Source organism: Kogia breviceps, chromosome 20 (assembly GCF_026419965.1).
Source record: "Kogia breviceps isolate mKogBre1 chromosome 20, mKogBre1 haplotype 1, whole genome shotgun sequence".
Classification (NCBI taxonomy): Eukaryota; Metazoa; Chordata; class Mammalia; order Artiodactyla; family Physeteridae; genus Kogia; species Kogia breviceps.
The window spans coordinates 30,077,525-30,101,544 of NC_081329.1; the positions used below are offsets into that span (position 1 = coordinate 30,077,525).

General features: G+C 44.1%; 1 protein-coding gene across 11 annotated transcripts in view; it reads right to left on the minus strand.

Annotated features, from left to right (window-relative positions):
* Positions 1 to 9,175: 9,175 nt before the first annotated feature.
* Positions 9,176 to 24,020, minus strand: part of SLC20A2 (solute carrier family 20 member 2) — a 108,055-nt gene continuing 93,210 nt past the window's right edge. For 10 of the 11 annotated variants that reach the window (XM_067022534.1, XM_067022539.1, XM_067022541.1 and 7 more), the window contains 3 exons: positions 23,737 to 23,922; positions 22,113 to 22,197; positions 9,176 to 10,639 (listed from right to left, as the gene is read on the minus strand). In XM_067022534.1, the coding sequence (XP_066878635.1) occupies positions 10,475 to 10,639; positions 22,113 to 22,197; positions 23,737 to 23,922 (436 nt within the window). In that variant the 3' untranslated portion in view covers positions 9,176 to 10,474. Of the gene's footprint in view, positions 10,640 to 20,378; positions 21,718 to 22,112; positions 22,198 to 23,736; positions 23,923 to 24,020 lie in introns of those variants that run through there. The other variant, XM_059049126.2, reaches the window with a different exon arrangement.

Here is a 24,020-nt window from a genome sequence, read left to right on the forward strand (position 1 = left end):
TGTCCACTTCCGTGAGTATTCCCATGGCAGCACTGCCCAGTAGAACTTTCTGTGGTGATGAAAATGAGGTATGTCTGCACTGTCCCACACGGCAGCCACCAGCCATGCGAAGCTGTTGAGCACTTGAAATGTAAGTAGGTCGGTGGAAGAACTCAGTTTCATTTAAATTACTTTTAAAATTGAATAGCCACATATACAGTAGGGGCTGTTGTGTGAGAGGTGCAGGTCTACAGGATCGGTCTCTGGAAGTGAGATTGCTGAGTCATAGGTTGTGCACATTAGATAAGTAGTACAAAATCGCCCTTCAGAAATTTTGTACCAATCTGTGTTTCTGCCAATGGTGGTGAAGAGTACCCATTCCCCATATCCGCAAAAACGCTGAATGTTATCAGACTTCAAGATTTTTACCAGTTTTAGAGGTGAAAAATGATACCTTGCTTTAATTGCATCTCCCTAATGGCCAGTGAGATGGAGCTGTTTTCGTTATGTTTACTAATCATTTGTAATTCTCTGATTTGCCTATTCAAGTTCCTTGCTCAGCTTCCAAATGAGTCATCTTAAAAACAACTGGACACGATTGCTTTTGGAAAATTTCAGTGCTGCAAGGTATTTCCCTACCACCACCAAAGATTATCTTTACTAGAATCCAAATTCCAACCACTGCTTCTTATGTCAGAAGATATCTGGGATACCAGCCACATGACACAGTTTTATCGTCTCACTGTCTTTGTGGGTTGAACCGCCATTACAGGAGATTAAGTATAACAGAAAAGGAAAAGGGAATGAGGGGCGTAAACGACAAATTCCTTCTGTGTTGTTGACACCTGTATCTTCCAGGGAGAGCTCTGTGCAGCCTGAACGGGGATGGGACGCTGAGCTGGGCTGGCGGCTGCACCGGGAGTTCCTCGCGTTAGAGGGGTGTGGCTGTGGACGTGTCTCTTCAGTCTGGTGGTGTTTAGGGGCGGTGGACGGAAATGATGGTGCTGGGGCATGACGAGGTGCAAGGAACTGCTGCTGAGATGCTCCCCTAATCAACTGCTTCGTTACCTACCTGATGAGGTTGGTTGTGCTTACGGCCTGAGTCAGATGGGAAGGAGATTGCTGTAGGTCGGTGCCTTTTCCTTCCTTGCGCTCTCCCTTTGAAGTGATGTGTTCTTACAGCGTTAAGGAGCCAGACTTTGTGTTGATCCAGTAACCCGGACATGAACGTAGGGACGTGAAGTTCAGCCTTTATTCCGCAGTTTTACTGACTCATATTGCTGGCTGGACTGTGTTCTGAGTACCCTCGTCATTAGGTTGTAGCAGAAAGGAAAGCACATTTCTTGAGCTTCTGTGCCAGGCCCTGTCCTGGTCACCTACGTGACGTAATCTGCTGGCTGCTCACACAAACAGCTTGGAGCACAGTCGCCCGGGAGAGGAAGCCATGCCAGGGGTCCTGGGACAGACGTCTTCCGTGTGGTTTCTCATGTGGAAATTCTCAGTACTAGCTCTTCTCTCCTGTAAAATGCACCTGAGCAATTCCCCCCTCCGCTGCCGCCCCCGTCTCTCCAGTTTAGCCTTGTAACTCCTGTGGCCACTCATTTATCTGATCTTATTTAATTTGAAAAATCGGTCCATTCAGGACCCCGCTGGGATCCACATTCTTGAGCCTTACCCTCGAGGTAGCTTATTTGCCCTTCAGTGCAGCCTGGGAGCAGAGAACCAACATTCTGGTTTAGACGCGTCTGATGTCAGGTGGTTCTTTGATTCGGTGGCTCCATGCCTGGGAATTTGCCTTAAGGAAATCATCAGAGATGCACACAGATTGATGTACCGGGTTTCTCACTGCAGTGTTCTTTATAATAGAGACAAATTGATAACTGTTCAAACGGGGATGATGAAATGAACGGGGAATGACGGTATGTCTCTCCATTAAGCAGAATATTACTCAGCCATCAAAAATCATGTTTCTGAGGAGTAAGAATCATTGAGGATTGTTCACAATGTTACACAGAGAAAGCAAGGTAAAAAAACTAATCTCAGTTTTATTTAAGAAAAATGTTTATGCAAATATAGGAGAAAAGACTCCAGAATATTAATGTTCATTACCTCAGGAAGGTGGAATCATAACTAATTTTTATTTGTTTTATGTTTTACTACAATTTTTCTGGTTTTCTAAAGTGAATTTCTTATTTCTGTAACCAGGGGCAAGTTCTTCTAATCAGTGTTATTGTGAAAAAGGCAGAGGGCTCCTCGCAGGCCACAGCAGGCAGCGTATCTGGCAGTGGTGAGTGCGTTCAGGGCTCATCAGAGGATGCGCCCTCTGGTCCCAGGGTCCGCGAGGCTGGCCATCAGCCAAGGCAAGAAACACCAGTGGTTCCTGCTAGCTTCCCTTGGGAAGGTTACCCAGAGACATTGAGCAAAGTGTGATGTTGCTCGTGATGAGAAACTAATAGGCATGAGGTTTTTATTAGATTTTGTAAGAAGAGATGAAAGTTCACACACCATATTTTAAATATTAATTCCCTCTGCAAGAGACTGTGCATTGCTAATCCATCATCATAGTCTGAGCATCGCTGCTCAAGGGGCAGAGGACAGTCAATGTCCTGAAGCTTCATTTAGTTACTAAGTGACTGTGCTTGGAAGCTCACTGCCAACTTGGCCAGGCTCAGGTTCTAGAACCCGGGACAGAAGGAGCCCTGAGAGAGAGCCGGAGCTGTTTGTGGGCCACCCCGCCGTGTTCTCTGCACGCACATGCACGTGGAGCCCCCCTCCCTTTAAGCCTGCAGCTCTGTGTGCTCTTGGGTCAGTTCCCTTGGCCTCTTCTCCTTTAGAAACAGCACCCCTGTTCTTTTTTTTTTTTTAACATCTTTATTGGAGTATAATTGCTTTACAATGGTGTGTTAGATTCTGCTTTATAACAAAGTGAATCAGCTATACATATACATATATTCCCTTATCCCCTCCCTCTTGCGTCTCCCTCCCTCCCACCCTCCCTATCCCACCCCTCTAGGTGGTCACAAGGCACCGAGCTGATCTCCCTGTGCTATGCGACTGCTTCCCGCTAGCTATCTATTTTACGTTTGGTAGTGTATATATGTCCATGCCACTCTCTCACTTTGTCACAGCTTACCCTTCCCGCTCCCCATATCCTCAAGTCCATTCTCTAGTCAGTCTGTGCCTTTATTCCTGTCTTGCCCCTAGGTTCTTCATGACCTTTTTTTTTCCCCTTAGATTCCATATATATGTGTTAGCATACGGTATTTGTTTTTCTCTTTCTGACTTACTTCACTCTGTATGACAGACTCTAGGTCCACCTACCTCACTACAAATAACTCAATTTCGTTTCTTTTTATGGCTGAGTAATATTCCATTGTATATATGTGCCACATCTTCTTTATCCATTCATCTGTCGATGGACACTTAGATTGCTTCCCTGTCTGGGCTGTATTGTAAATAGAGCTGCAGTGAACATTTTGGTACATGCCTCTTTTTGAATTATGGTTTTCTCAGGGTATATGGCCAGTAGTGGGATTGCTGGGTCATATGGTAGTTCTATTTGTAGTTTTTTAAGGAACCTCCATACTGTTCTCCATAGTGGCTGTATCAATTTACATTCCCACCAACAGTGCAAGAAGGTTCTCTTTTCTCCACACCCTCTCCAGCATTTATGGTTTGTAGATTTTTTGGTGATGGCCATTCTTACCAGTGTGAGATGATATCTCATTGTAGTTTTGAGTTGCATTTCTCTAATGATTAATGATGTTGAGCATTCTTTCAAGTGTTTGTTGGCAATCTGTATATCTTCTTTGGAGAAATGTCTATTTAATTTGTATGGAAACACAAAAGACCCCAAATAACCAAAGCAATCTTGAGAATGAAAAACGGAGCTGGAGGAATCAGGCTCCCTGACTTCAGACTATACTACAAAGCTACAGTAATCAAGATAGTGGTACTGGCACAAAAACAGAAATATAGATCAATGGAACAGGATAGAAAGCCCAGAGACAAACCCATGCACGTATGGTCACCTTATCTTTGATAAAGGAGGAAAGAATATACAGTGGAGAGAAGACAGCCTCTTCAGTAAGTGGTGCTGGGAGAACTGGACCGGTACATGTAAAAGTATGAAATTAGAACACTCCCTAACACCACACACAAAAATAAACTCAAAATGGATTAAAGACCTAAATGTAAGGGCAGACACTATCAAACGCTTAGAGGAAAACATAGGCAGAACACTCTGACATAAATCGCAACAAGATCCTTTTTGACCCACCTCCTAGAGAAATGGAAGTAAAACCAAAAATAAACAAATGGGACCTAATGAAACTTAAAAGCTTTTGCACAGCCAAGGAAACCATAATCAAGATGAAAAAACAACCCTCAGAACGGGAGAAAATATTTGCAAATGGATCAATGGACAAAGGATTAATCTCCAAAATTTACAAGCAGCTCATGGAGCTCAATATCAAAAAAACAAACAACCCAATCCAAAAATGGGCAGAAGATCCCTGTTCTTTGGCCCTCCACTTAAATTTGACGTTCAGGTTCTGCCCTCGGCCTTGGTTATTCTCTAACTCGACGCCCTGGGGGTATGTGGGAGTGAGGAGCTTTTTCGAATGCACTGGCCTGGCCTCCTCAGTGTAAGGGCAACCGCTCCATCCTCCCTCCCTGGGGCTGTGAACAGACGGCGGGTCAGGACAAGGTGGCTTCGTCCTCACCTCTGTGAAGGCTGCCGGACACTAGCTCGGGGCGACAGTGACACAGCAGTGCAGGGCCGGGCTGCCCAGCCGGGGTGGCACGGAGGAGAGGGCCACGCGTGCTCCGGCCGCTCATTCTCCCCAGTGCAGCAATCAGCAGCACTCCCTTCCCCGGGAGTATAAAATACAGGGCACGGAGAGGCCGGAGTGTGATGGACGGTGGCCCGTCACACGAGGAGACATCCGGCATATTCACGCCTGCTGTGTGCACTTTTAACCCTCCCTCCCCCGGAGAGATGGCCAGGCGAGCTCCCGGCTGGCGGTGAGTGGGCCGTGTGCTCCCTTCCACGTCCTCGAGCTGCTTCTCATCCCTCACCGCCCACCGTGTGTGTCCTCCCTCCTGGACGGCTGAGCCTCTCCGGACCTTTCCTGCCAGCGGCCTGTCACACTTCTCCGCTATTCTGCCGGCATCAAACGGCGCCATTTCCCAATAGAACCACCGCTCTCACTGCCACTCTGCGCGGTAAGTCTTCGCCAAAATTCGGCCTCTTCCGTGAAAGCTTCCCTTCCCCAGGCTCCTAGACTCTAGAAACATCCCCCCGGCGGCCGCAGTCACACCCTTCAGCCGATTTCCCTTCCCGACTCCCCCTGAAGATGAGCTGCCAGAGACAGATCCTTCAGTCCCCTTAGCCTCTGTCCTCTAACCCGTCTGTCCTCTTAGCCTCTGTCCTCTTAGCCTCTGTCCTCTTAGCCTTCTGTCCTCTTCGCCTCTGTCCTCTAACCCTTCGGTCCTCTTACCCTTCTGTCCTCTTAGCCTCTGTCCTCTTACCCTTCTGTCCTCTTAGCCTCTGTCCTCTAACCCTTCTGTCCTCTTACCCTTCTGTCCTCTTAGCCTCTGTCCTCTTAGCTTCTGTCCTCTTAGACTTCTATCCTCTTAGCTTCTGTCCTCTTAGACTTCTATCCTCTTAGCTTCTGTCCTCTTAGCCTTCTGTCCTCTTAGCCTCTGTCCTCTTAGCTTCTGGTCCTCTTAGCCTTCTGTCCTCTTAGCCTCTGTCCTCTTAGCCTTCTCTTCTCTTAGCCTTCTGTCCTCTTAGCCTTCTCTTCTCTTAGCCTTCTGTCCTCTTAACCTTCTGTCCTCTTACCCTTCTGTCTTCTTACCCTCCGTCCTCTAACCTCCTGTGGCCAGGCCAGCACTTGGCACATGATGGGCGTACAGTGGTTGTTTACTTAATGAAGAAAACCGTCAGGCAGGTGGGCCTGGTTTGGAGTTTCTGCCTCTGGATTGAGGTCCTCCTTTGGCAGGTGCCCATAGTTACCTGTGGCCATCAAAGCAGCACAGATAATTCTTGACATTCCTAGCAACTGTTTGAATTATGACATAATGAACATTCCATGAGGTGACTTCACTGCTGCGATTTAAAAAGTTCTGGAAAGAGGCTCATGACCGCAATTACATCTGACCCCACTGGGTGCCGCTGTTGTCGCAGCCCATGGAAGATGTTGGCCCGGGGGTGGGGTCCCTGCCTTCTGTCCTGAAGGTCAGTCTGTCTCATTGCTTTTGACCTCCTCCCTCCCTTCCCCAACACCTCCCAACTCATAGTTTGGAATCTACATTTCGGGTTTGGTTTAACGTCTGAATTTCAGGCCTTGGGGAACAGGCAGCAAATCCATCCTGCTCTGGCACTGTTGATGGTCTCATTTTGTTCCAGGCAGTGGAGGTTGAGAGCAGTTGCTCACCCTTATTGAGTCTGAAATTCCCTACTTAAAATCAGATTTAATTCCTCGTGTTTCTTTATAAAAACAGAATAACCCTCTCACCCTTTTTCCTGGGCTTCCTTTCCAAGGTCTTAATCGTGTTCCTTCTCTGACCCTTCCTCTCTTGGCCATGGCACCGTCCTTTATCTAGAGCCCACATTTGTGGACACGGTCTGACAGCCGCTGAACAGGAGGAGACGGAGATCCAGTCAGTCCTGGGGCTGCTCTGTCCTGTTACCATTGGGCTGCCTGAACTTTTTCCTCATCCCGTGCCTCAGTTTCCCCAGTGGCTGGCCAGCTCCAGGTTTCAAAGGCCAGTGTTTCAAAAGGAATGGTAGTGGGGTGACGGAGTGTAGGTGATTTTTTTCTTAATATGTTTCAGGGGCATTTCATTGTCTTTTCAATAATAAAGGATGACGCGCTGTAAAGTTATTTAGGAAGGTGACAGTCCGAGAACAGAGTTACATCCACTCGTGAGAGTTTAAGCACATTCCGCCGGTGTCCCAAGCCTGCAGAGAAGCCATTCTCCCCGTTCTTTAGCCTCTAGTTTTGCCTCGCTCAGCTAACCACGATTAATCTACTCCTTTTCTTTATCACCTAATTCAGTGCTGCCCTTCGAGCGCTTCTGTGGGAAATCATCCTTGAAAAGTGGAAAAACAGGCCCCTGTTTACGGAGCCCTACTGTGGGCCAGGCCTGGAGCGGCCCCTCTCCTGCCACTGTCCCAGAGACCCTCACGGCCCATGTGGCCCCATTGCCCTGTGAGGAACGTGCGCCCCGGTGCCCCCCGGAGAACCTGGAGGCAGTGGGCGGGGCGGCCTGCACACAGCCTCCTGTGCGCCCCGCAGAGCCTGTGTCATCTCCCTCAGGCGCCCTTTTCCTGCCTCCCTCTGTACTTGAATAAGCTCGCTGATGCCACAGATCTTTACACTCTACCATTTTCTGAGGGATGAGATGGTTTTAAATCTCTACTGTGCAGCTTATTCTGAGGAGACAGGGAGATTGATTCTTTAAATTATCTTCTAGAAATGAACAGATGTGTTTACATATTTGCTCAGGAGGTCAGTTCATTTGGAAAAGCAGAGAATGAAGTACAAGAACCTTGTCCCGGAGCTCGAGCTCCTTCCGCAGCCTGGGCTGCGTGCAGGCTCAGCCCCACGGGGAGGCCGTGTCCCCAGGCGCTCCTGAGCTGCACGCCGCTGGCTCTGCACAGCGCAGTATCTGGTGACAGAGCCACAGTGAGGTGCCAGGGATGCCGGAGGGTCCCTTGTCCGAGGAGTGTTTGCATTTTTAGAGGAAGAGGCTGATTAACTCAAAGGAAAGACTATTGGGTGTCCCCTCCCCTGGGGGAGTCCCTCCTCTGCCCTCATCCCAGTCATGTGACAGGCTGGGAGGAGCAGCTGCACACAGCTTAGTCATTGCCTAGTCTCAGTGTTGTGGTCGGAAAAGATGCTTGATATGATTTCAGTTTTCTTAAATTTACTGTGGATTGATTTGTGGCCTAGCATGTGATCTATCCTGGAGATCGTTACATGTGCACTTGAAAATTGTGTGTATTCTGCTGCTTTGGGATAGAATGTTTTATAAACAGCAATGGACTGGCCTGAAGGCTAGTGTTTCTGGACTGATTTTCCATCCGGATGATCTCTCCATTGACGTCGCAGCCCAGGACCTGCGAATATTGTGTCACTGTCAGTTCCTCCCTTTGTTTGTTAATATTTGCACTATGGATTTAGGTGCGCCTGTGTTGGGTGCATATATACTTACAATTGTTATATCTTCTTGGACTGACCTTGGATTAATCCCTTGGTCATTATGTAATGTCCTTGTCTTCTGTTACAGTCTGTTTCCATTTGTATGGAATATCTTTCTCCATCCTTTCACTTTAAGTCTGTGTGTCTAGATCTTAAATGATTCTCTTGTAGGCAGTCACTGAGGGCCCAGTGTGGGTGTGACCTTTGTCCCACTTCATATCCAGGACCTCTGCCACCCTGGCTGCAGGGCTGAGACAGCAGCCTTTCTCCCAGGACACAGCTTGCAAACTGACACTGTGTCGTGCTGTTATTTTTCTTACAAAGTTTAGGAGGAAAGAGAACTTCTTGAATGCATGGTTTTAACAAAAGCAGGGACACGAAAGGCTTAAAATGCCATTGAAAAATCAGGGTGGGCAGGTTTCTTTGTGGAGAAGAACTGTTTACACCCGGCCAGCTCTCCCCACCTCTTACCTTTCCGGCTCCAGAAGGAGATGGACTCCTGCTGCAGAGACTGCAGGAGCTTCCTTCTGAAGCTCCTCATGCTCCACGGAGCTGGGTTTTTGAGCTGCTTGAGCAAGAAGGGAGATGTGATGTGCGTTCCTGCTGCGTCCTCAGCTCTGGACGTGTGAGCTGCGGCCCCAACTCCCCTGAGTCTGGCTGACTTAAGAGCGAAGAGGGAAGACCGAGCAGAGTGTGACGGTCCCTTTAACAAAGGTCCCATGGGGGACCAGCCCTGCTGGCAGACGGCTCATCACCGAAGGCTCGGTGTGTGCGAACGCACGGCAATTTCGGGATGCCGGGCTCTGCAGGTCGTTCTTTCCTTTTCTCCCTCATGTGTATTTTCTGCACAAACGTGTACTAGTAGTAAAATAAGAGAAACAAAGGTATTTGAAAAATAGAAGTAAACAAATCATAGCTTTTATTTTTGTGGAAACTCAATAAGAAACATTATATAGGTATTTAGAAAAAGACTTCAGAGGCAAAACTTTTGAGGGGCATGTTTTTATTATAAATGTAATATGGTTGATTAATGAAAAATCACAATGAAGTACCGAGAAAATGTTTGTCAATATAAAAGTTTTAGCAGCATTTCCATAGTTTCAGGCTCTAGCATTAGTCACACTTCCTCCCGCTATTGAAAAAGAAGACGCCAGTGGGGCTCCAGCAGAACATCGCACCGCTCCACTTAGTGAAGGCCTCAAGGAAATCCTCAAGTCCAGTGTATGTGTAACAGCTCAGCCCTCCCCACTCCTGAGCTTCCAGAATGTCAAAGCACTTGCCTCCATGTCTGAGGTCAGAGGTCCATCCTTCAGGCTGCAGGGGAGGAGGGGGTGGAAATTTAAACCGGACTTGATAATGTAGTGCTCGATCACGCGTCCTCGCCGCTGTACCTTCTCTACACTGGCGACAACGAAGGGCCAAGATCTGGCACGGGGCAGCGGTGGCAGCGTGGTGGCGGGGAGGGGGACCGGAAGTGGGAGGTGCACATGTGGGGGGCTGGTGCCTCACCATACACCCTGCTCCAGGGCAGCTCAGAGCATGGTGCTCCTGCCGCCTCCCAGGCTCATGGCAGGATTAGTGAGAAGGGGAGACAAACAGTATGAAAATAGAATACTGGCAAACTATTCCCCTGCTTCTTTGGTACTCTCCAAACTTCTCTGATCAAAAAAGGATAAGGGAAGCACACCATTAAAAAAATTACAGTTTTAAGTATTTACAGAAGCCATTATGATATATTACATAATCAATACACAGTATATGAACAAATTCTTCAGTGAAAGCACTTGTGAACTCCTGTTCCAGTATTCAATAGCACAGACACGCATACACCTTCCCAAATGGGTATCATCCATCCTGTATCTCACTTACGTTACAGTATATTAAATGGGAAAAAAATACCGTTTTCCAATCTACATTTTCCTTTTCAAAGGTTCTTAAAATTTGCCACTGAAATCAGTATGTACAAAGATTTGTTGAATATCGAATTCTAGGCAAGTGTCTCCACTCCCATTTCGAGTATGTCTGAAATAGCACTACCTATTATTCTATGTATACCATATATATTTAATATATAAGTAACCGCACCATGTTATATCACCACGATACCAGTTTAGTGCACATGATTATGTACAGTAGTCAAGTTAGCTCTGGAGGACGACTCTACACCTAGGTGGACAGTGTGGTTTGGAACATCACAGAGGTGGTGGAGGCGCTGGCGGGAGACAGCACGCAGCGCCCACACGCAGCCCGGCCCATCCCTTGTTTACCAGCTGGAAGAGGACCGGTCACACGAATGGAAGGATCCCGTACATGAGCAGAGCCATGACAGCAGCACTGAACAGCCCTGCTACAGGCACGGTCACGAACCAGGCCACAAAGATGTTCCGGAAGAGGCGCCAGTCCACGGCCTTCCGCGAGCGAATCCAGCCCACGGCCACCACCGAACCCACCTGGAGGGACACAGGCATTTCAGAGTCAAACCAGAGGTGAGACACAGTCTACACACTCGACCGATGTTAACTGGCTAATCTCAGAAATAAACTACATCACAGGATTCCCAGTTTTTCCCCCTACATTGGGTAAAAGCTTTTAAAAATACTTTTTAGATTTTAGGTACAATTATTTTAGGATTATTCCATTCAGAATACGGTTCTGATGCACTTTTCCACCTGTATTCTGCTCTATTTGAGTGGACGCTTAGCCAACCAAATGTTTTCTATTCCCCCTGCACTTTATCAACTAGCGATGACCGACCGCCCTCGTTTTAAAGATTCCCCAGGCAGGATACTGCTTATTACAGTACGTGAACCTGCTATAAGTGCACAAGGAAATGGCAATAATGCATCCTTCTCCTGGAAGAACAGCATCATGAAACGTTGGAGCTGGAGACCTCTGCAAATATCTAATCCATCTAATCCCCGTGGCTCAGTTTGCAGAGAATAAAACATTTCCAGAGGGTTTGGGGCATGAGGAGATTTGTAAATCACGGCAGGTTGAGAACTAGAACTGAGGCCTCTTGATCTTAAACTGGTTTTCTCCACTATCTCCAATTGCCTTGCAGTCCTTGTACTTTAGCTGATTGAAAAATTAATTAACTAACTCGAGCATACATATAATTGGATCTAAACTCTCAATCATGTTTCACAAAATGATAGAGATACTTGAAGATCAGAATGTTAACCTGGATTAAGATATTCTTCTGTACACTCGCAGTTCATTTTGTGATTTGTTGAAAATGTACAAGGGAAAACCCCACAACTCTAAGTATCTAAAAATGGAAATCATAAGAAAGTACAAATCCTGTAGCATCTCACGCCTCACTCAGGCTCTGGTGAAACTCAGAGACGTGCCCTTGACGGTGGCCCTTGGCCACTGGGAGGTGGCCCCTGAAAATCTCCAGGAAACAGGCTTCGTCTCTACTGACCCACAAATACTTCAGAGTCAGAAGGGGCCAAGGAGGTTTCAAAGAGCAACTGGGGTCTATTCTGGGGTCAACGGAAAAAATAAAATCCAACACTCGTTTATGGAAGCAAACTGGAACACCAAAACCAGCAGCATATTTAAAGGCAGTTTAATCTGACATTTTGACAACCCAAGCCGTGATTAACCAGCGATTCCATACATCTCCAGGTAGCAACGAACAACCCATCAAAGGGGCATCAAAATGATCATTCTGTGTAAACCCTTTGTCTATAACCAGTGTACTGCACGAACTTGATCATCCTGCTTAGCAGTTCCTAGCACACGCCAGCCAATCGAGACTTTTCTACTGCAAAAGGACTAGCTAGGTTCTCCTGGTCCTAGAATATGGTCAAATCCACTAACACTAGTTTCCGAGATTAGACTCTCCTTGTTACCATCCCTCCAGGGCCTGTCCCTCTTCAGCGCACTTCAGCTTGGCTCACACACAGAGAACATGCTTAAGTTTCAAGGTCATCTACGCCCTCTTCCTTTGTTAAAACACTTTTCTTAAAAAAGCATAAAAGTAATATATTATAGCAAGTTTATGTAACAGGAGTGGACAATTACCCACTACTAGTGGGTTACCCCCAAACACCACTATTGTCATGTTTATATATTCCTTTCTACTATTTTTTATAAATACACCTTTATTTGTAAACAAGAGGGTACACTACTATTTCCTTTCTTTAAGAAAATAAGCATCTTCCCATAGTGCTCACAGCCTCCAGGAGTATCATGTAAAATGCTACACCCTATAGGTGGATGTACCTTAATTTATTTAAACGTTTCCAATTTGCCTCTAATTTTTCCCTATTAGAAATAATTTCATGATTAATATACTCATTCATATAGCTTATATTTAGGCTTTAAAAAATAATATTCCCTGAAATGGATTATTAGTCACAGGGGGCATTTAAAAAATATCTTGAAATAATGTGGAAACGTAGAGAAAATCTGCAAGAACTCTCATACACCCCTTATGCAAATTCACCAAATTTTATACTTTGCCACAATCATGAAGAAACATTTTAATACCACTGAAATATCCTGTTCCTCACCAACTGCCTGCCCGCTCCCCCTCAATTTCTGCTAAAGATTTAGCAATCCAATCTTTATTACAGGGGTTACAGAGTGGTGATTTACCAACTCCCTTCCCATGTTATCAGATGGAATGTTATTTTGAGAAAGAACTCTTTCCTCTCCTAATGCATTTTAGGATCTTGATACCTACTGCCAAGTCAGTTGTAAATGTACAAGGGCATCCATAATCTGTGAATTTCAGCACACTATAACAATCCTGTAAATTGTTCTCTTTTTGCTAATCAACAAAACATGTTACTGTTGCTTTTATCTGCATATCTTTAATTACTACTATGGCTGAACTTTATCCAATTTTACTCCCTCTAGTCTTTAGATATAAAAATTGTCCCTTCCATAAAGATGCAAAACATGAAACCAAAATATAAAACATGGGAGGTGGGGGAGGAGTAAAAAAACGTAGAGCTCTTAGAATGTGTTGGAACTTCAATGACTATCAGTTTAAAACAAGTAGATATAGGTTGATGTATATGAACTACACAATAACCACAAATCAAAAATTTATAACAGATGCACAAAAAGCACAGAGAAAGGAACTCAAGCATAACACTAAGGAAAATCATCAAACTATAAGGGAAGAGACTAAAAGAGGAAGAAAAGAACAAAGAACTACAAAAACAACCAGAAAACAAAGTGGCAATAAGTACATACCTATCAATGATCACTTTAAACATAAATGGACTAAATGCTTCAATCAAAAGATACAGGGCAGCTGAATAGAATAAAAAAACAAGACCCATCTATATGCTGCCTACAAGAGACTCACTTCAGAGCTAAAGACACCCACAGACTGAAACTGAAGGGATGAAAAAAGGTATTCCATGCAAATGGAAATGAAAAGAAAGCTGGGGTAGCAATACTCGTATCAGACAAAATAGACTTTAAAACACAGTCTATAACAAAAGATAACAAAGGGCATTATATAATGATAAGAGAGTCAATCCAAGAAGAGGATATAACGTTTAGAGACATATATGCACCTAACATAGGAACACTTAAATATATAAAGCAAATATTAACAGACATAAAGGGAGAAACTGACAATAATACAATAACAGTGGGGGACTTTAATTCCCCACTTACATCAATGGAGAGATTGATCATCCAGACAAAAAATCAGAAAGGAAACACTGGTCTTAAATGACACATTAGATCAGACGATCATCTATAGAACATTCCATCCAAAACCTGCAGTATATACATTCTTTTCAAGTGCACGTGGAACTTTCTCCAGGATGGATCACACAAAACTAGTCTCAATAAATTTAAGAAGATTAAAATTATATCAAGCATCTTTTTCAACCACAACAGTATGAAACTAGAAATCAATTTCAGGAAAAAAAATGGAAAAAAACACTAAAAAACAAAAGACTAAACAACCTGCTACTGAAAAACCAATGGATCAATGAAATCAAAGAGGAAATAAAAAGATACCTTGACAGATAAATTAAAGTGAAAACACAACTGTCCAAAAATCTGTGGAATGCAGCAAAAGTAGTTCTAAGAGGCAAGTTTATAGTGATACAGGCTTACCTCAAGAAACAAGAAAAATCTCAAACAACCTAACTTTCCATCTAAAGGAATTAGAAAAGGAAGAACAAAGCCCAAAGTAGCAGAAAGAAGGAATAATAAAGATCAGAGAGGGAATAAATAGAGACCAAAAAATAATAATAATAGAAAAGATCAGTGAAACCAGAGATGTTTTTCTTCAAAAAAACCCAAAAAGCCAAAAACCTGACAAACCTTTATCCAGACTCATGATAAAAAGAGAGAGGGCACAAATAAACAAAATTAGAAATGAAAGAGAAGTTGCAACCAATATCAAACAAGCATAAGAGACAACTACAAACAGTTATATGCCAACAAACTGTACAACTTAGAAGAAATGGATAAATTCCCAGGCACATACAATCTTCTAAGACTGAGTCAGGAATAAAAGATCTGAACAGACCAATAACTAGTATTGAAACTGAATCCATAATCAAAAAACTCCTAATAAACAGAAGCCCAGGACCAGATGGCTTGACAGAGGAATTCTACCAAACATTTAAATAATTAATACCTATCCTTCTCAAACTATTCCAAAAACTTGAAGAGGAGAGAACACTTCCAAACCCATTTTACGAGGCCAGTATTACCCGGATATCAAAACCAGACAAAGATGCTACAAAAAGGAAAATTATAGGACAATATCCTTGATAAACACAGACGCAAAACTCAACAAAACATTAGCAAACTGAATTCAACAATACGTAAAAAAGATAATACACCATGATCAAGTGGGATTTATTTCTGGGATGCAAGGATAGTTTAATGTCCACAAATCAATCAACATGATACACCTCATTAACAAAATGAAGAATAAAAATCACATGATCACCTCAATAGATGCAGAAAAAGCATTTAACAAAATTCCACATCCTTTTATGATAAAAACATCTCAACAAAGTTGGTATGGAGGGAAGATATCTCAACATAATAAAGGCCATTTATGATAAACCCACAGCTAACATCATACTCAATGGTGAAAAACTGAAAGCTTTTCCTTTAAGATCAGGAACGAGACAAGGATGTCCACTCTCATCACGTCTATTTAACATCGTATTGGAAATCCCAGCCACAGCAATCAAATAAGAGAGAGAGAGAGAGAAATAAAAGGCATCCAATTGGAAAGGAAGAAGTAAAACTGTCACTGTTTGCAGATGACATGATCCTATATTTAGAAAACCCTAAGGACTTCACCAAAAAACTGTTAGAACTAATAAATGAGTTCAGTAAAGTTGCAAGACACAAGAGTAATATAAAGAAATCTGTTGTATTTCCATACACTAATAATGAACTATCAGAAAGAGAAACCAAGAAAACAATCCCATTTATAGTCAAACCGAAAAGGATAAAATACCTGTGAGTAAATTTAACCAAGCAGGTGGTGAAAGACCTGTACTCTGAACACTAGAAGACACTGATGAAGGAAACTGGAGACAATACAAATAAATGGAAAGATATCTTGTGTCCATGGATTGGAAGAATAATATTGTTAAAATGTCAACACTACCCAAAGCAATCTATAGATTTAATGCAAAGCCTATCAAAATACCCATGACATTTTTCACAGAACTAGAACAAATAGTCCTAAAATTTGTGTGGAACCACAAAAGACCCTGGATAGCCAAGGCAATCTTGAGAAAAGAGAACAAAGCTGGAGGTATCATGCTCCTTGACTTCAGACTACATTATAAAGCTACAGTAATCAAAACAGTATGTTACTGCACAAGACCAGACAAATAGTTCAATGGAACAGAATAGAGAGCCCATAAATAAACTCACGCACTTAAGGTCAATTAATCTACGACAAAGGAGGCAAGAATATACAATGGGAAAAAAACAGTCTCTTCACTAAGTGGTGCTGGGAAAACTGGACAGCTACATGTAAAATAATGAAATTAGAACATCTTCTCATACCATATACAAAAACTCAAAATGGGTTAAAGACCTAAATGCAAGACCTGACGCCATAAAACTCCTAGAAGAAAACAAAGGCAGTACGTCTTTGACATTGGTCTTAGCAATATGTTTTTGGATATGTCTCCTCAGGCAAGGGAAACAAAAGCAAAAATAAACAAACAGGATCTAATCAAACTAGAAGGCTTTTGCACAGTGAATGAAACCATCAACAAAATGAAAAGGCAACCTACTTAATGGGAGAAGATATTTGCAAATGATATGTCCAATAAGGGGGGAATATCCAAATATATAAACAATTCATACAACTCAATATAAAAAAAGAAACAACCCGATTTAAAAATGGGCAGAGGGGCTTCCCTGGTGGCACAGTGGTTGAGAGTCTGCCTGCCGATGCAGGGGACGCGAGTTCGTGCCCCGGTCCGGGAAGATCCCACATGCTGCGGAGCGGCTTGGCCCATGAGCCATGGCTGCTGAGCCTGCGCGTCCGGAGCCTGTGCTCTGCAACGGGAGAGGCCACAACAGTGAGGGGCCCGCATACCGCAAAAAAAAAAAAAAAAAAAAAAAAAAAAAAATGGGCAGAGGACCTAAATAGGCATTCTTTCAAAAAGACATACAGAATGCCAGCAGGCACATGAAAAGCTGCTTGACGTCACTAATCATCGGGGAAATGCAAATCAAAACCACAATGAGACATCACCTCACACCTGTCAGAATGGCTATCAACAAAAAGACCACAAGTAACAAATGTTGGCAAGGATGTGGAGAAAAGGGAACCCTGGTACACTGTTGGTGGAAATGTAAACTGGTAGAGCCACTATGGAAACCAGTATAGCAGTTCCTTAAAAAATTGGATATAGAACTACTATATAATCCAGCAATTTCACTCATGGGTATTTCTCCAAAGAAAATGAAACCACTAACTTGAAAAGATATGTGCACCCAATATTCACAGCAACATTATTTACAAACAAGAGTCAAGACATGGAAGCAACCTAAGTGTCCATCAACAGATGAATGGATAAAGGAGAAGTACTGTGGCACAAGAGAATATTACTCAGCCATAAAAAGGAATGAAACGCTGCCATGTGCAACAACATGGATGAATCTGGAGGGTATTATGCTAAGTGACATAAGTCAGAAAGACACATACTGTATGTTTTTACTTATATGTGGAATCTAAAAAATAAGACAAATAAATATAACAAAACAGAAAGAAACTCACAGAATCAGAGAACAAACTAGTGGTTACCAGAAGGGACAGGGGTGGGGAGAAGGGTAAGAGAAGAAGGGGATTAAAAGGTACAAACCACTAGGTATAAAATAAATAAGTTATAAGGGTCTAATATACAGCACAGGGAATATAATCAATATTTTATAATAACTTTGTATGGAGTATCATCTATAAAAATATCAAATTACTATGTTGTACATCTGGAACTACTATATTGTAAGTCAACTATAATTCAATTTAATAAACACCAGCTAAAATGACATCATGATAACATTAAAAATTCTCTTCATGTATTTTGTCCATTTACATATTGGGATCTAGATGTGTCTCTTATTTGTTTATGTGGTGTTTAAATAAATATTAACTCTGATATTTAATGCAAATACTTTCTCAATCCAGTATTTTGCTTTCACTTTTAAGTTTCTAATTTCATGCAATATAATATGCTACGCTTTTCTTCTGTGATTTATCCTTAGCTTGAATATTTGATAAATTCTCATTTATTTTAAATTTTCTAAAATAAAATTCTATTTTATTCTAAATTTTTAAATAGTTTAAAAACATCAAGCCATCAGATGTATGTTCACGTATTTTGAGAAGTGTGGGTCTACTTTTATTTTTCTAGGGTGCTAGCCAGTTACTCCACTTACTGGTTAAAATTTTCCTGCCCCAAACTATATGCTTGTATATACTAGGTTCTATCTCTGGTCTATCTACTTTTTTATACAAGTATCTAATTTTTTACTATTGTGGTAAAATACATAATGCAAAATTTATCATTTTAACAATTTTTAGGTGTACAATTTAGTGGCATAGAGATCCTCATTGTTTGGCAGCCATCACCACCACTTATCTGCAGAACTTCTTTGTCATCCCAAACTGAAACTCTCTGCCCATCAGCCCTCCTTCCCCCCACCCTCCTGCCTCCTGTTTCCTTATAACAGACTTCCAATCTGGTAAGGCTACTCCCTCTTCATCGCTTTTCTTTGTAGATCATTTTATATTCTTGCTAATTTAACCCACCAAGTTAACTTTAGCCTTATTTTGGAAAGTTATGATAAAAATTTGGTTGGGCTAGTATTTGAGGACTTTCCCACCCAGTGACACAGTGTGTCTCACATTCAGGTTTTTCTTTTACCTCTGAGCAAAGCTTTGTGCCTTTTTCATGTACATCATTCACTTTACTAGGGTTTTCAAATGTCTTTTTGGCATGTATTTCAACAGATGACCCTACGTTGTTTTCTAATGGATCGCTGAGCCCTGTGTTATTGAAGACGTCTGTAAACACCCATTAGTGGAGCCCTGTGAGGGGCCAGCCCTGCATAGGCCACCAGCCCTGCCCTGTTCAGAGCCTGCATTCTGATAATCCAGATCAATGTGGTCCTGCTGAAATATTCTTCCATGATATTGTTGATGTCATTTACTAGCATCTTAAAGTTTTAACATCAACATTCATATGTAAACACAGCTTTCATTGTTTGTGATGTTTTTAATCACGTTTCAGTATTAGGGTTATTCAGTATATATGTTTTATAGACCAAACTGGAGAGTTTCCTGTTTTATTTTGTTTTTTTCTCTTACATTATGGAAAGTTCATATAATGTGAGAATTATCCATTCTTTTAAGATGGAAAAGATTAGCCAGTGAATCCATCTACAACTGGAGTCAGCAGTGTCCTCCTCCTTTTTGCCTATTCAGGTGAGAAGAATTGTTTTTGGAGAACTTCCTTAATTTCTTCCTATTGCTCTGGTCAGGTTTTCCACTTTTTTTTTTCTACTTTTTGTGTCACATTTACTTGTCATGTAAATTTTTGCAAAAAATAATTCAATTTACAGAGGTTTTCAAATCCTTAGCATACAGCTATATGGTTTTTTTTTTTTTTTTTTTGCGGTATGTGGGCCTCTCACTGTTGTGGCCTCTCCCGTTGCGGAGCACAGGCTCCGGACGCGCAGGCCTGGTGGCCATGGCTCACGGGCTTAGTTGCTCCGCGGCATGTGGGATCTTCCCGGACCAGGGCACGAACCCGTGTCTCCTGCATCGGCAGGCGGATTCTCAACCACTGCGCCACCAGGGAAGCTCTATATGGTTTTATATTTTAAAATTCTCTCCCAAATCTGTTATGATGATTTTCTCCTTTCTAACTTAATTCCCCTCCCTTCCTTTTCTAAGAATTTGATGTTATTTTGTTAGTAAACACTTTCCTCTCCCCTTCTCCTTCACTAGTTTTGTTTTAAAATTTATTTTGCTTTTATATCCTTCTTGCTGTTTCCTGAGAATTTTTATTGTTCTGAACTTTTTATAAAATACTAATCTGAATGTTTGGTTCTTTTATTTTCCCTTTGCTCAATTAAAGCATGTAAATATATGAATTTTTATCTGAGCATAAGTTTGCTATGTATACACACACGGACACACAATTTGTTGTTTTCTCTTTTCCAAGAAATCTATGATTATAATTTTTAAACTCCTTGATTCAACTGTTACTTAAAAAGAGCATTTAAAAATGTCCAAGGGGATACTTCCTTTTTTCAACATATATTTTTAGTTTAATTTATTTTGGATTAGAGATTGTGTAGAATATCTGTTCTTATTTTATAAATTTAGTTGTGATTTTTACCGTGGTCTTCTGAATTTATGACTAATTTTTATAAACGTTTCATGATACTTGACAAGAAGGCATAAAAATTTGATATATATTTATTAATTATACTGCTATAAATCAAATCCTTTATATTCCTAAGTACTTCTGTCTTCTTCATTTGTCACAGACTTTGACACAGTAATTTCTGAGTTCTAACAGCTTTTGCCTTATGTTTTTTTTTTTTTTTTTTTTTTTTTTTTTTGCGGTACGCGGGCCTCTCACTGTTATGGCCTCTCCCATTGCGGAGCACAGGCTCCGGACGCGCAGGCTCAGCGGCCACGGCTCACGGGCCCAGCCGCTCCGCGGCACGCGGGACCCTCCCAGATCGGGGCACGAACCCGCGTCCCCCGCATCAGCAGGCGGACTCCCAACCACTGCGCCACCAGGGAAGCCCTTGCCTTATGTTTTTAGTTGTTATGTTATTTGGATCACAAAGGGCCCAGAGTCCTATGTCTTCACTACTGATGAGGTCTTTTGTTGATATAAGGTGGTATTCTTTGCTGCGTTCCGACTTGCCTCTTAATAAGTTGAGTGTGTTTCCAGATTAAGTCCATCACCAGGCACTAACAGCAACAGAATTACTGAGAAGTAGGGGAACCAGACAGCATCGACATTACGAGTCATCTAAGGTAGCCCTTTCATCTTCCAGATTAGAAACTGAAACCTAGAGGCTAGTGGTCCTATTTGTACTTATTTTTTTTAATTGAAGTATAATTGATTTACAATGTTGTATTAGTTTCAGGTGTACAGTAAAATTATTCAGCCATATATATATATATTTTCAGATTCTTTTCCATTATAGGTTATTACAAGACATTGAGTAGTTCCCTGTGCTATACAGTAAGTCCTCATTGTTTATCTGTTTTACATATAGCAGTGTGTATCTGTTAATCCCATACCTCTAATTTATCCCTCTTCCTCCGTTACCCCTTTGGTAACCATAAGTTTGTTTTTTATGTCTGTGAGTCTGTTCCTGATTTGTAAATGAGATCATTTGTATCATTTTTTAGATTCCACATATAAGTGATATCATATGGTATTTGTCTTTCTCTGTCTGACTTACTTCACTGAGTATGATCATTTCTAGGTCCATCCATGTTGCCGCAAATGGCATGATTTCATTATTTTTTTATAAGCCTTTCACATGTAGTGGTGCTTGTTTACAGACACTGGTTGGAGTTTTCAGGCTGTGTGTAAATGGAGAGCCCATCGCTGTCTTGGTCACTGCGGTACCCTTGGTGCCCACAGTGGGAACAAACAAGCTTTTCTGGAATGACAGGAATCTACGAACCTAGGAAAATCTGCAAGTCGCTTTTGCTTTGTTCAAGTTGTTGGTGGGTATATTTGTATACAGGGGGCCCATTGGAGAGATATTTTAGAATTCCTCCAGGTACTGGGCAGCCCTGGGTTACGAGGCCTGGGTTCCAGCCCCGGCCAACCCCGGGGGTCCTTGGGTAACTCCCTAAAACTCGCGGGGCCTATTTCCTCTTCCTTCATCTTTAAGGTTCCTTGTGGCTCCAACAGTCCATGTACTAAACAAGGAATTCCCTCTCCCACTGAGTTCTAGAGCACATGACAGTGGTTAATATCATCCGGAATTCACTCGAAGGCAATTGAGTCGCTTCGACCACCTTATAGAAGAAAAAAGAACCAAAACAACCGTGTCTTACGATTCCGTGGAAACGATTTCTGCCTACGTCTGTCCCCCTGTCAACTCCTGGGCCCCTGGGCCTACAAACACGGTTCGTGGACGCACAACCTCAATGCAAAACCCACCGTGGAAACAACGAGAGAACCAGGACATGTGGAAGGAGGGCGAGCTGCCGCCGGCACGCGGGGAGCGGCCAGGTCTGCGGGACGGGAGGCGACCCGAACCACTGCCGGCGGGAAGGGCCGGGAGGGGCTGTCTGAGGAGGCAAACGCCCCCGGGAGACCCCGCCGTGACTCTTCCACCGACCGCGTGCCGAGCGCTGCCCGAGCTCCCCTCGGCCCCGGGGGCGGGCAGGACGCGCGGCCGCTGGCCTACCTTGCAGTGCGTGGTGCTGACGGGCAGCCCGACGTTGGAGGCGGTGACCACGGTGAACGCCGAGGCCAGCTCGATGGTGAAGCCGCTGCGGAGGAGACAGGGGACGCGTCATGGGCGCCGCCGGTGGCTCGCCGGCCCCGGATGCCCAGGCCTCACCAGGACGCTCCTTGGGTGGACTGCGCCCCACGGCATCAGCAGAACCAGGGACTGCGGCATGGCGGCAACATGGCACAAACGCTTGGCATGAGGCTGCCTGCGGCCCGAAGGAGCCTCGTTTTCCCGGTATGTTTTCAAAACCCACACCCTGTAGGAGCTGGGTCAGAAATTCCTGCTGAGCCGAAGACGGTGAACTGTCACGTCTAAATTGGCGCAGGGAAAACCACGCTCTCATTTTAAAAATGTGTACGTATCATAAAGGAGTGAATTTTTTCTCAGATCACTAATTTTTCTTCAAATCAATCTTGTAAGAGAATCTTTCATTAAAATGACTTTCAAGGGGGAAAAGATCTCTTACAATAGGTAGTGTCAAGTTTTAGCTGTATTTGGAAGGTTCTCCTGTGAATTTGTTATTTAAGCAACAGCTCGAAAGCAGTGGTCCCCAAACTTTTTGGCACCAGGGTCCGGTTTGGTGGAAGACAATTTTTCCACGGGGGTATGGTTCAGGCGGTAATGCGAGCGAGGGGGGTATGGTTCAGGCGGTAATGCGAGCGAGGGGGGGATGGTTCAGGCGGTAATGCGAGCGAGGGGGGGATAGTTCAGGCCGTAATGCGAGCGAGGAGGGGATGGTTCAGGCCGTAATGCGAGCGAGGGGGGGATGGTTCAGGCCGTAATGCGAGCGAGGGGGGGGATGGTTCCGGCCGTAATGCGAGCGAGGGGGGGATGGTTCAGGACGTAATGCGAGCGAGGGGGGGATGGTTCAGGACGTAATGCGAGCGAGGGGGGGATGGTTCAGGCCGTAGTGCGAGCCAGGGGCAGTGATGGGGAGCGGTAGATGAAGCTTCACTGGCTGTCTCACCCTCCCCTGCCGCTCACCTCTGCTGTGTGGCCTGGTCCCTAACAGGCCACGGACCACTGCCGGTCCACGGACCAGGGGTTGGGAACCCCTGCTGTAGAGGATATACACTAGAAGGACCATAGGAAACCACGGGGGAGTCTCCAAACCCCACCCCAGGGCATGGGCACCCCTCCTGCCGGCTTAGCCCAGGAAGCAAAGGAAGGATGTAGAGTAAACCCTGAAAGGCGGCAGGGGGCAGCTGCGTGCAGCCAGCAGGTGGAGCTGGTGAGCAGAGGATTTTCGGGAAAGGCAGGCCCAAGAACCCTTCCCTCGCTCCCCACCTGCTCTCTGGACCTCAGGTGGGATAATGGCAGTGGGAGTGTGGGAGGGGAACGGGGTGTGGGCGTGGCTGCAGGTGGATTCGCTTTTTCTCCTCCCTTCCTGCTTCTCCCTCCATTCCCATCCCTCCCACTCCCACCCTCACCTCGTGCCACCGTGGACCAGGGCTGAGCAGTGCACCAGGGTGACGTGTGAGGATGGCGCACGGGGACCCCGCTGCAGACCCGGCTGTGCAGAGAGCCGCGCCGGGACGTCCAGACACACCCACTCCGCGCTGCCCCGGCGGCTTACCTGGACGGCGTGATGGGGGTGAGGTCCTTCCCCATGGTCTGGATCACTCTTCTCCCCCAAACCCAGAGGCCTGTACAAATTCCAACCCCTCCGTAAAACAGCAGCCAGACGGGAGTCACTGCTTCTTGTAGGACCGCACCTTGTTCATAAATCAGCCACAGAGCTACCAGGGGACCAATGGCATTACTGGGAGGAAAAAAAGAGGTTAATTGTACAAACGTCGTATATGTATACAGACGACGCTGTACATGACATGCAGGGACTTCTCCAGAACAGCCCATCTG